The sequence below is a fragment of the Pogona vitticeps genome, chromosome 2, assembly GCF_051106095.1.
Source record: "Pogona vitticeps strain Pit_001003342236 chromosome 2, PviZW2.1, whole genome shotgun sequence".
In the NCBI taxonomy this organism is placed as follows: domain Eukaryota; kingdom Metazoa; phylum Chordata; class Lepidosauria; order Squamata; family Agamidae; genus Pogona; species Pogona vitticeps.
The window spans coordinates 156737774-156751042 of NC_135784.1; the positions used below are offsets into that span (position 1 = coordinate 156737774).

The 13269-nt window shown below is 43.3% G+C and overlaps 1 protein-coding gene across 2 annotated transcripts in view; it reads left to right on the top strand.

The window, feature by feature from the left end:
* Positions 1 to 5917, top strand: part of ANKFN1 (ankyrin repeat and fibronectin type III domain containing 1) — a 328869-nt gene extending 322952 nt beyond the window's left edge. For both annotated transcript variants that reach the window (XM_078385159.1, XM_072990937.2), the window contains exon 18: positions 2495 to 5917. In XM_078385159.1, the coding sequence (XP_078241285.1) occupies positions 2495 to 3294 (800 nt within the window). In that variant the 3' untranslated portion in view covers positions 3295 to 5917. The remainder of the gene's footprint in view (positions 1 to 2494) is intronic.
* The last annotated feature ends 7352 nt before the right edge of the window (positions 5918 to 13269 follow it).

Sequence of the window (13269 nt, forward strand, 5' to 3'; positions counted from 1 at the left end):
GGTGCCTTTCTTAAAGCCCTTGTTGTCTGCCTGCATTTCTTTTGTGCATGTTGCCATTCTTTGTTGTTCTCCTTCTTCGGGCGAGACTTCCTTTTCTGATGCAAGCCTTCTTCTCTCAAAAAGCTTCCCTGACACCGTTTGTGGTAATGGTGCTCGTGAACTCTTGGAATTGATGGCGCCTCCTCTGACCTGTAATAGTCATTATACCTAATTTCTGTAAATTGTGCTTTAAGAAACCCAGAATCATTCAGGACACATAAGATCATCTTCATTTTCCCTTTCAAATTATTTTGTTACCTACTCCTGCATATTTGGGGAGGAATGCTATTTTAAATATTGGAAATGACTGTCTTGGATTTTCTTAGCACTTTGTAGGACTGAGGTTGCCTCCCTTCTGGTTGGTTCCTCAACCAGCTGTTCTAGTGCAGAGTCATTCAGACTGTCTAGACCAGGGGTGTCAAACACAAGGCCCGCGAGCCAAATCCGGCCCGCCAGACCTCGTCTGATGGCCTGCGGAGCCGCCGCCAGCCTTGCAGCCTCCCCCTCTTTTTTTTCAATGAATTTACTCCGTGCCTGCACGGAGTAAATTCATTTAAAAAATGGCTCAAGTTAACAAAAAAAAAAAATTACTTACCTTCCGGGACCTGGCCCGACTTCTTCCTGCCCCGCATTGCTCCCTGGGTGTCGGACATGACGTCATCACGTGACGTCCTTCCGACATCTCCAGGGATCAGAGGAGTGCACGGACACCGCGGAGAGGAAGGGGGGTCGGAAGGAGAGAACAGTCTTCCGCAGAACCTGACCCGCATCTTGCGTGCACGTGAGAACGGGAGCATCCTACCTCCCTGGTTTGTTTCTCCCCTTTTTTTCCAGGGTGGGGCGGGCTCGGCCTCCCGGATCGCCTTTGGAACACCCCCCCCCCATTTTCTTTCCCCTCCTTCCTTCACAATCTGGGGGCTCAGCTTGCACGCCAGCCTCTTCTCTTCTCTCCCCCCCTTGTCCCCTTTCCTCTTCCCCCACCCCCTCCTTTCTTTCAATAATTGATCGCCACCCTAAATAATAGATCCCGGGGCTTTTGTTGGCCTCCCCGGCTTGCGCCCCCCCCGCCGCCCACAATGTCCTCCCCCCGCCTCTCCTCCCAGTTATTTATATTTATTTATTTATTTCCTATGTGCCCGGACCGCTTTGCGAGCTCCCCCGGCCGCCCTCGTAAGGTGTAAGGGACAGCCAGGCTTTTTTTCTGGGAGCGAGAGAGAGCGGGATTCGAACCCGCCGAGCTGGGCTTTCCAACAAGGGGGGGGAAGGAGATCGAGGTGGAAAATCGGAGTCCGAGCGGGCGGGCAGGGCGGGAGGGGGAGATGACTCCCTGGAGATGGGGGGTGTCTGGGGCACAAGGACGTTTGCAAAAGGCGGGGGGGTGCAAGGCTTGGAAGCCCCCCCGTTGTCTAGGGCACGCCTCTGGCTTTGGATGCGCCCTTCCTTCCCTCCCCACCCTCTTTTGCAAACCTTACCCCCCAGGCTTCGGGAAGCAGCCTCTAACCCCCCCCTGCCCGCACTGCGCTTCTACCCCCCTCCCTCCGCTAGCCTTTGTGGACACATAGACCTACAGATACAACCGGCCCTTTGATGGGGACCAAACTGCTGATGCGGCCCCCAATGAATTTGAGTTTGACACCCCTGGTCTAGACATTTTCCTGCCACAACACAAACATGTGTTAATCCAGTGTAGGTCAGGATAATTTATCTCACCCTTGGTTGAAGCACTTTATCTGCTAGATCCCTTTCTCTTCATACTCTGTCTCAAGGTCCCCTTCAACTTAACCAACAATAATACCAATTATTATAAAAGATACTAGTCTGAGCATCCAACCAAGTCCTTTGTACAGGAAGGTTAAATCTGGAAAGCACCATTTTGAATTTCCCAAGATGTAGGAAAGTATCATAACACTGGGCATTGTGGGAAATGGGGACTATTACTGCCACCAGATGAGGCTATAGCTAGAGCAAAGTGTGGAACCATTCCTTTGAAAAGCAACACATTAGCCACCCATTCCCACAAATAAACTATTCCTTGTTACTTGTAACAACTAAAACAATATGTTATTAACATATCACAATCTACTTTTTTAAAGAAAAGGTCAAAATGCCCCTATTCTTGCTAGTTAATATTACTTTAGTAGGAAGTAAACATTGCACATAATGCAAAGCCCCAGTATTTCCCTTATTTTCATTAAAACGTTGAAAAGTAAATGGATTGCTCTCTTGTTACTCAAAGAAAAGGAACAAGGGACAATGTTGCTTCCAGCTTATTACTTCCAAGCTCTAAGCTGTAGAGCCACCAAAGGGGAGGTAGGCCTAGGAAGAACTCCGTTAGCCCTCTCACATTGAGAGAAATCTTCCCTTTCAAGGCTCACATTACTAAACTAAATGGGACGCTCAGTTCAATTGGTACAATCGGCCAAGAGTTGATCAGTTTTATTCCTCCTATTTTCAGACTCCCAGCCCTACTCCGATGAAGAGGGATGCTCTGAAGTATTCCTTCCAACAGACAGTGATTACGATTCGAGCGATGCCTTGAGTCCCCGGGAGCTGGATTTGGTTTATTCGTCCTCCCAGGACATATCCCATCAGGCCGTGAGCTGTCTGAGTGGCAGTGCACCAGATGTCCTCCAGATCCATGACCTCAAACCTTGCTTGACTCCGAAACAGAATGTGAGAAGAGGCAGCACGTTAGAGACAGAGGTCGACCAATCTACAGAAAACATGCAGACCTTGTCCCTAGGAGGGCTTTCTCCAAAGACCACAGAAAAATACCCTAGCTTGAGGCAACCCTTGAGTTTCCTAGGTAAAAAAAAGCATGGGAAACACCAGCACTACAGTTACTTCAGTCGACACCACCGCTGGCTACGTGTACACAGTGAGACCCAGTCAGTCTCCCTGTCTGAGGGCCTTTATACGCCACATCTGACGCGAGCCATGGAGTTCTCCCATGAGCCTGCCTCTGGTGAGCAGATAAGCATCTCTGTCGACTGTCCACGCGGCACTTTCTTACCTCATGCATCAAGCCTCCCAGAAGAAGGGAAAGGCAAATACGAAGAACTGAGGCCCAGCGTCCACAGAATATATGTGGAGCCTTTCAAAGCCACACTGTCCGGTGAAGAGGATAAACCCTGGTCACTGAGCACCAGGCCAGGAGGTGGACATGAGGATTTGCACAGCCCCACAGATCAGGGGAAGCTTTCAGAAGACCGATCCAACTCCAGCATCACTGAAGTATTCAGTAGCAATCTGTAGGGAAGGATATTGTTTGTTGGTACTTCTCCTCTATCCTGTCTTTCACATGGGATCTCAGTTATTCCCAATGGAGAATCCTTATTTTAAGGCAACCTGTATTTGTCAGTTCCCAACCCTTCTCCTCAGCAGATTTGAAGACCAGATCTTCCTCATGGTTTCTAAGGTGAAGGATGTGAAAGGGCTTGCCTTTTGGATATATTTATTTATTTATTTATTTATTTTATTTTATGTATATCCCGCCTATCTGGTCGGTTAAGACCACTATGACTACTCGCTCAACCCATTTCTAAAGTAAGGAGATTGGCCCTCCTGTGCTTTTAAATGGATAAAGAGAAATGTTCTCCACTGCAAGGTATCAGAGTTTCCAATCTTGTTTGCTAGGGTTCACAGCAAAGCAAAAAAAAGCAAAGTGTGCTGCTTATATGCCACCCCATAGCACTTCAAGCACTCTCTGGGCAGTTTACAAGTTAATTGTGCAGGCTACACGTCCGTCCCCCCCACTAGTGAAGATGGGTACTCATTTTACCAACCTCAGAAGGATGGAAGGCTGAGTCAACCTTGAGCCGGCTACCTGGGATTAAACCCCAGGTCATGAGCACTGTTTTGGCTGCAGTACAACAGTTTAAACACTGTGCCAGGAGGCTCCTCACAGCCCCTATCAGCTGCTATTTCAGCACCTTTGTTTTTGTTTCAAATTCATCCTCCTCCTTCACAACACTGTAATTGTCATGTAGCCGATCAGGTCCAGCAGCTTACCAAAGGCAAACCACCACAATAGGTGTAAAGGGAACACCTCTTGAGGAACCATGGCTCTCACTCTGAGGGAGATTGATTTACCCTGAGTGTTATTATCACATGGTGCAATCTGATTTAGCTGCATGACAAGGTCATTGTTGGGACAAAAGAAGAACAATGGGGTTGGTGATACCAATGCTGCAACCTAAAAGGGCTGCAAATAGACCCACAGTACTGGAGAGTCCAAAATGTCACTGACTTTGTGGTGGAGGAGGGGTACCTGCCCTCTCCAGTACAGTTCTGTGATGGAGCAAGGTAGAGGGAAATGACTAAAAAGGGCTCCCTCAATATCATGGAAAAGGATATCCTTGTGGTGGGTGGGGAGAAATGTTACAGGAAACACTTTTTCTGCTCAGTCCAGAGTTTAAAATCTACATAATTCCGAGCAGTTGTTTATGGGCTGCTTCTCCCAAACGGCTATAAAGAGAGAAAAATCTCAGAGCATTTGGGTCACTCCTCTTTCTATAGAGAATTTTCTGCACCTCACTACTCTGAAGTTCCCAACAATCCCTGAGGGGAAACTGTGACCCAGTGCAACTGGCATTAAGCAGGAACCATTTTGTAATCTGGAGAATACAGTCTCTGGGTCAGGAGCTGGCAATCCCTTTTTTCTAAGGAGCCAGACATGTCATTCTTTATGCCCGAATATCAGGTTCCTAGGCATTGGGATTTGGAACCTATCCCCATAAAATAGGAAGAATGAAAAGCATTAATGTTGCTGGTGCAACCTGGAGTAATTGGGAGGATGAGAATGTTGTATTTGTTCGTGGCCTTCTGGTTAAGAATATTTTGATTATACAATCAATGAAGGCTGTCTTCATTTCTTTCTTGTTAAAACTGTGGACCTCAGCGTTTTAAATGTATGTAACTGCATCTTTTTTAATACTGAAATGATTTGACTTACACGATTGATCTGTGATTTCAACTTCCATGGAGACCCCATGGAAACCCAGTGGATTTGGTGAACTGGTTGAGTGTGGGTAATTTTTTCCTGTTGAGCCAGAAGTCCTGTCTTTAACTCATCATTACTTAGATAATTTAGATCACTAAGTGAACTATGAAGTGAACTGAAGGATGAAATTAATCTTAATTAAGTTGAAAATACAGTAAATCTGCCCATGATAATTTTGGCATTACAATTAGTCGAAGTTAGCTAGACAACAAGATCTGGGTTCATACTTAGTATATAAAGGACGAAAAGCATGATGTTGCTAGTGCAGCCTTGAGTAATGATGAGGAAACTATAATCTCACATACTGTATACATCCACACACATAGGAAACCATGTTGTTGATGCTACATATATCAGAAAAGGACAACACCACAGGATTTCACATATTAAATAGTCATCACACAAGGCAAAAGACAGCATTTTTGTCAGAGAATTGAAAATATGATACAAGAAGCATAATTACATATACTGTGCTAATTTTTTTCATCCCCTAAACAGATCATGATGAGAATGTTAACTCTCCTTACCAGACATCATAATGGGATTAGTTATATGCACCATTGGCAATGATGCCTCCATCATAAATCATTTTGAAGAAACATAATCATTTCTTCTACATCCCTTCTGATCAATCACCTGTCTTCCCTTTGTACTCTCATTAGGTACATAGACAAATCTGCTAGGCATAGTTGTGCCGCAATAAATTGGATCTCAGTGCCAGAAATAATTAATTTAAATTTATTAAAAACTTCTTGTCCTCCTTTTCAATTCCTGGATAGCCTCAGACCAGGAAAGGAGAATATATGGGGAAGCTTATGGAAGCCTTGAAGGGGGGGGGGTGTTTTTGATCACTAAAAACCACCATCAGATTACCAACAGCAGTCCTGATAGTCACAAGCTTATAACATTGTCAGGAAATGAGATAAAATTGGCCTGACATAATTTCTTCCTTCCTTCCTTCCTTCCTCCCTCGCTCCCTTTTTTGAAATTGAGATAGTACCATATATGCACCTGCAATTCGTAGAAATTTCAGTTCACTTTCAGGTGTAGTTCACCTGGCCCTGGAAATCTGAATTCATTTAAAGTAGCTAGGTGTCAGCCAGCTGGATAATTCAATGAGTTAGATCACTGGTTCTTAACCTTGGGTTACTCAGGAGTTTTGGACTGCAAATCCCAGAAGCCTTCACCACCAACTGTGCTGGCTGGGGTTTCTGGGAGTTGCAGTTCAAAAGCATCCGAGTAACAAAGGTTAAGAACCACTGAGTTATATAATCATTGTTATTATTACCTACTTTTCCCATATTGCCTCTTTGCTATCTTTGATTCCACAATGATTACTCAAGGATGAGAACTATTGTTCTAGATTATAAGTGCTCCTAAATTATTTCTTGCATGTCTCAATGTCACTTTGGCAAGACCTGAGCCCATCTTGTATGCATGCATCCTTCACAGTGCCTTTGGGGAGAAGACCCGGCCTGTATAGCTTTGGCCAAGCTCCATAGTCCCAAGATGCCCCCGAGAATTGAATTGTAAACCTAGAAAACCTTGGGAATGGTTTCCATAAGGAGGAATCAACATGACAACACATATTGTTGTTATTATTAAGTAGTTTCCCTATATTCCCTCTTTGCCTATCTTGAGTGGCAGCCTCTTCACTGCCTCATTTGCTACATTTCCATTATCATATTTTTATTAAATAGGACTCAACCATATTTCCAGTAGGCCAACTAATATTGAGTATTGATTAATGTATGTTGCATTGGCATGCCTAAGCTGGGATCTCTCTCTTTCTGTTCGACAATAGGTGATATTTGATAGCTGACAAACAGTAGTATAAGATTTCATATTAAATGCAACAAAGAGAGGCTAACATGACTTAGACTTCCATTCTGTACACATTTATCTGTGAATGCACTGGATCACATGCAGCTGTAGAGCAGTCAGATCTGCAGGCGTCTGAAATAAGGCACCACATTTAGAAGGACAAGTTCAAATGCCAAGGCAGAAAAGTTAGACAAAATTGAAAAGACAAAGCCATACATGTTTCTTCAAAGTTGAGATGCTTGTGAATATTTAACACTAGACACAAACTTTGCATCTTACAATTTAATAATATAGATATATTTCACTTACTCTCCCTTGTTCATGGGAAAGAGGGACACATGTAATGGGATGCAAGAAAGATAAGAGGTACAGTCTGCAAGCAGATGTTTCAGTGTGTGCAAATTTATATTAAAATAGCTACATAAAAATGAAAGGAACAGAAGCAGTCTTTTTCAAGTAGCCATTGCCATAATCATAATCAGAGCCACAATATAACTTCTAGCTCAATGATTCCCAGCCTTTGGTAACCCAGAAGTTCTTGGACTGCAATTTCTAGAAATCCTGAAGAACACAGCTAATGATAAAGACTTCCATGAACTTTACTCCAAGAACACCTGGGTTGCTCAAGGATGAGAACCATCATTCTAGGTCATAAGACCTCTCAGATTATTTCCTGTGTGTCTCAATGGCACTTTGACAAGACTTGAGCCCATCTTGGATGTATACATCCTTTACCGTAGAATCCTGACCCAAACACTGTCCAGCCAATCCACCCATCTACCCCATTTTGCCTGTTCAGTTAGCTGCTACTAAACATCCACTAATGAATTAATCCTTTTTCATTGACATATTATGTTCAGACAGCAAAGGCAGCTCACACTGTAAGCTATAAATTATATCCTAAGCTACTTCATTGTTGATGTGTAAATATTTTTTAAAGAGCAGCCAAAGAAAGATTTGATGGCAAGGCGAGAGGGGTTCTGTGTGCCTGTAGGGAATGGAACGTTTTGTTCTGAAAGTTTATGCTGAGGACATTTAATGAGAAATGTTGCAGAAAGAAATGATGTGTCTTTCTGTTCCATGTGTTACACAAAGAGAAATATCTACTTAGTTGCTGGTCAACTCTTTTTAAACACGTGACTTATGACTGTTATGTAATATGCAGTGTATATAAATATATATTACGTTGTTCGGCTTGTGGGACTATATACTGTATATAAAATGCCCCCTTACCAACAACAAATGTGTATTTGAAAGCGATGTTGCACAGCCGGGAAATCTCTTCTTAAAAGTTCAGAATTCAGAGTTTCTCCAAAGTATCAAACTTTGCCGTCACCAAAATATATTATTAGAACAGGGTCTTCGTGTGTCTGTGTGTGGTTAGAGTGGCAAATGTTATCAAGGTTTGGTTTCCTCTTGTTTCCAGCATGATACTTTCACTCCATGTGGCAGGAAAATGGGTGCCTTGGTTCCTGATGCTGCAAGGTGAATGGTAGTGAGTCTTCCTTGGGGTTGACAGACTAATGAGAGGCTTCAGCAGTATCAAAGACAAGATATACTGTAGGATACCAAGAAGTGTATCATGGACCAACGTCCCCGATTATACACATTCTAGGCAGAAGCTGAATGCATTTTTCTGCCTGTGAGTTTTTTAAAAGGACAAAGTGATAGCACACTCTTCTCACCCTTAGCTGCCTCTGCTATGATGGGAGTCTTAAATATGTAAATATTGAGCATGATCTTGCCACTCCCTTCCACCAAGATCACAGTCTGCTAATTAAGAATATACACTAGCAGGATGAGCCTGAGCAGCAGATGGTGGGACATTTTATAATCCATCCACCACTTCCAGTCCAATTTTTCAGCAACTCCTAATGGGTCCGAGAGGTAGAGTATATAACACTCCTCTTTAGCTACTGTAAGAAGCATAAGTGCATTAACAGACCTAAGATACATTCCCGGATTTAATATCAGAACCAGGGAGAGTTTTATCCTCTGCCTAACCAGGAGAAGCTTCAAGAAGCTGGGTCTTGAAGCTCTCAGGTCTAGAGAGTCTGGCTTTATAATTGAAAGAGCGTAAAACAACCCTTTCAGGTTGCTGAGGCTGGGAGCCAGGCATCAGAAACCCACCTGTCCTTCTTCTATTTCGTGGGTCCTCTCCCTGTTTCTCTTTTCTGGAGGAGAGGGCTGTTGCATGCTGCACAGTCTTGTGCTCCTAAACTAACTTTCTGCCATCAGGAGTGTGGGTGTCAGATACTGTCTCACTGGCCGGTATTCTTCAAATGAAAGCCTAGTCAGAGTGGGGGAGGTGATGCCATCTTGTTTATCCTCCCCAGCCACAGAGTGCCTTGGGCCAGTCCTTCCTAGAATATGAAAACGAGATGCCTATTTCTCTTTCAGAACTGTAGTTGAGACACTTGCAACATGTTTCATGGGATGGAAGGAAGAAACTCTTAGATCCTCAAGTCTTAAAAGGTCTTGTACAATGAATGAGAATGGTGGGTGAGAGGCATGGTTCACTGGCTACTTCACCGACATTGTGTCACCATCCTTTAGGCCAGCGGTTCCCAGCCTTAGGTTACCAGGTGTTCTTAGACTACAATTCCCAGAAGCCTTCACCTCCAGCTGTGCTGGCTGGGGTTCCTGGGAGTACAGTCCGAGATCTGAACCACTGCCCTAGGCCTATACTCTCTCTGTCCACTGAGGGGTAAAGGCTTCCAGTAAAGAACTTGCTACATTTGCATAAGATCCACTTGAAATCTAGACTTTTGAACGGTGCAGGGAGTCAACATGAGAACAGCTTTGAATCTTTACTTTCGGGGACTATAACTCCTGGGAAATGAAGTTCCAAAAAAGGTAACTTTTCCAAGGTCTGAATGCAGCAGGCTCCCTACTGCAGACTTGCTGCAACAAGTGGATGGTGGCAGGGCCAGGCAGTGAAGAGTACAGCCGGCAAGCCCGAGCATCTCCGTGTCCCAACTCATCATGCAGGTAGAGATTTAAGGCAGTCTGTTTCCTTCTTGCTCACAGGAAAAAGACCCCAGCTGAGACGTGTGAGAGATCTTTAATGCCATGATCAGTCTGCCTGTGAAAGCAACCCGTGCAGTTGCTAGCAATGGTACAGTAATTAGGTTTTTAGAACTGCCGTTGAAATAGCATGGACTCCCAGAAACACACCCACGATCCTTTGCCATGCCTTTGTTTTGACTGTGCAGTACGGCTTTATGGGATACCAAGTGTCCTGGGTTTTTCTTGTACAATTCTCTCCTGCCGTGTGTGTGTGTGTGTATATATAGCAACCCAGATGTTGGGTCGTTGTCCTTGTTATTCTTGTAACTTGTTGCTATCCATGCAACTGGATGTGTATTTTTAAAAGTTCCACTTTGGTACATTAAATGCACAATTCTGTGTGCTTAAACCCGTTGTTTTGTACGTACATAGACACACAAAGAATCCTTTGTGAAATGTCCTCTGGGGACTTTGCCTCCCAAACGATATTTTCATTTATATGTCTCTTAAAAGACATATTGTTTAAAATATGTCTTTTAAAAAGACATATTTTAAAATGTTTAAAAATATTTTCTGCTATCTGACAGGCCTCTTCTGTGTTTTAAAAAGAGGCCTAATTCTTACACAGAATAGGAGATTAACCTAATTTTCAACAACATGTATTTTTGATACCTTCAAATGTATGGAATACTATTTTAAAGGGGGAAAACTGATCTACCTAAGAAATATAAAATCTATTTGAGTGAAATGCATTCCTAGACATACAGGTTATGTGGGTTTTTTAAAAAAAACTGAATATTATTTACTATATACTGAGATTTCATGAACAAGGAAATGCTTTGGGAAATCTGAAGACATGAAATGTGATTTTAATTCTTGTTTCAGTCGTATTTTCAGTTTATTTATCTCTCCAGTATATAAAGAGAAGTGAATGGTGGATTCTTGGATCACTTTACCTATGCAAGCCCTGTTCATTGTCATGGGATTTGCTTAAGATCCCTTGTTTCTGATAGACATCATATGTTATCATACTTGTATGCTCATGTGGAATAGGGAGACTCCTTCAAAAATGAAAAAAAGAAAATTCTACAGGATTATTGATGGGCTTTCTTTGCAAATCAACACACTGAAGAATGTCATTGTCATCATCTCACCTAGATCCCAGGAGAAGTGATTTGTGTAGCCTCAGCCCAGGCATCCAGATACCTTAGAGTTAGCTGTGCACTCACCTGCTGCCTTTCCTTTATACCATTGTGAGTTATGGGCCCTCCCCATCTGCAGGAGTTGGTCAGCCCCTGGTATTTCCTAGAGCAGTGGTCCCCAACCATGGGCCTCCAGATGTTCTTGGACTGCAACTCCCAGAAGCTTGCACCACCACCTCTGCTGGCCAGGATTTCTGGGAGTTGAAGTCCAAGAACCTCTGGAGGCCCAAGGTTGAGGACCACTTGTCCTAGAGTATCATGCAACAAGCCAATTGCCCTGTTAAATTCTCTAGGCTTGTTTCTTCCCTCTCCTAGAACAATTCTAAACAAAACTTGTTTTTCTGACCCCCAGCTCTTTCCCAATGGTCATCCTGGCTTGGCAATTCTGGCCATGGGCCAATAAAGTGACTTTTTCCAAGCTCTGGGCCAAACTTACAGCTTGGTGGGGATGAGTGTGCAACCTCCCTCTAGCTATACGCCCTTCCATATCTTCATTCCAAGATGCTTATCCAAGCCATCTTGAATTCATCTGAATGTATACATATGGTATTGAGAATGAGGGTTTGCATCTTGACCTGCTGGCACTACTGACATGACATCAGTCATTGCAGCAGAATGGCCGCTGAGCTCTCAGTGGTACAGCAGAATGCGACCCAGGCAAAACAATCCTGGGAGTTCCATCACCTTGTCCATCCTGATGGACAGCATGGCTACTGTAGACTGGGAGAGTCAAGAAAACAGAAGCAAAGAGTTGTATCATGGTGTAGAAACCATTGTTTGAGCCATGAAATATGGGTGTAAGGATGTATTTTTTCCTTCTTTTCCTTTGTTTTAGACTTGGAGGGTTATATGTCAGTATGTATGGTAAGAAATGTCCATGCTGAAGTCACCTTACAACACTGCAAGTCTCCTAGGCAAATCAAATGTGTGTACCGTAGGCTTCAAACTCTTAAAACACATTTGGCTGCTTTAACACAATGGAAATGAAATCTACAACAACAGCAGCCAGGGAGTCTTGAGCAAAAACCCAAAGACTTCTAATGCCACGCGTCCTTCCTGGAGTATTTAATTCCCAAAGATGACAGTTCTGTTGCATGTACCGAGCTTTTCTTTAAAAAAAAAATGACAAAACCATTTCTAGTGATGTAAAAGTGGCATACTTCGCCCTTAGCCCCACAAAAGCCGTGCCACTGAAAATGTAGCTTGCGCGCATGTGTCTTCAATGGCTTTGATGCAGTTCTGCATGGGCCAGAATGCATTGGGGAGGGTGGACTGCTCGGTTGTTTCTGCTTCCTGGCGCTTAGAATGCCATCTTGCCGCAAGATCCCATTGAGGGGAGCCCTTGACAACTTAAACAGAACTGTTCCTTGAATTGTCATGTCTTGTTGGGAAGGAAGGACTGTGCTGTTCCCTAATTGCCTCTTGTGTTGCACACCAACATACTTTGAAAACCAATGGAGAAAAAAAAAACAAAGCAACAATGGAATGGACCTGCTTTTAACAGCATGTTTGTGACTTGCTCTTCTGACAGCAGCAACCGTTTCGCTTTTATGTTTTCTGGTTCGAGTGCTTTGTCTTTTCCTAAGTATAATGTCGCACTTCTATGTTTGTACTTCCTTTATTTTTAATCTTGTCTTCAAATAAAATGAAAACATTTTTTAAGGAAAATACAAAGATTTGTCAGTCTTTTGATTAACGTGCTTTTCATATCTGGTGTTACTTTTTGGACATTCTGTTTTCAAGTTAGAATTCACTGCGGTTAGTGGGAGATGATCTGTTAATTATTCACAGGGTGTTCTGTGATTACCTCATTAAAATAGAGTTTCCCCTCAATTTTTCTCCATGGGTGTGAATGCCATGATTCATCCCCTTCCTACAGCACAGATGCTAGGGTGAAATGCACAGTCACTCCCCTAGAGACAACATTTTCCTTTTTAAAAAACTATCCCAAACACCAGGAAACCAGGTAGGACCACTGAATTTGACTGCAAGTTTTGTCATACATGACACTCTTTCAAGGCCATCTTTCTAGCAATGCAGATACACCACTCTACTGCTTTCCAGGCTGACATAAGTGACAGCCACAGCCACTCCCTAAGCGACACAATGTGGATAAGAATAGTAGGCTTTATTTGCTTGTGCATTGGCAGAGTAATGTTTAATGTTTGTTTTACATGGAAGAGCCCAGCACAT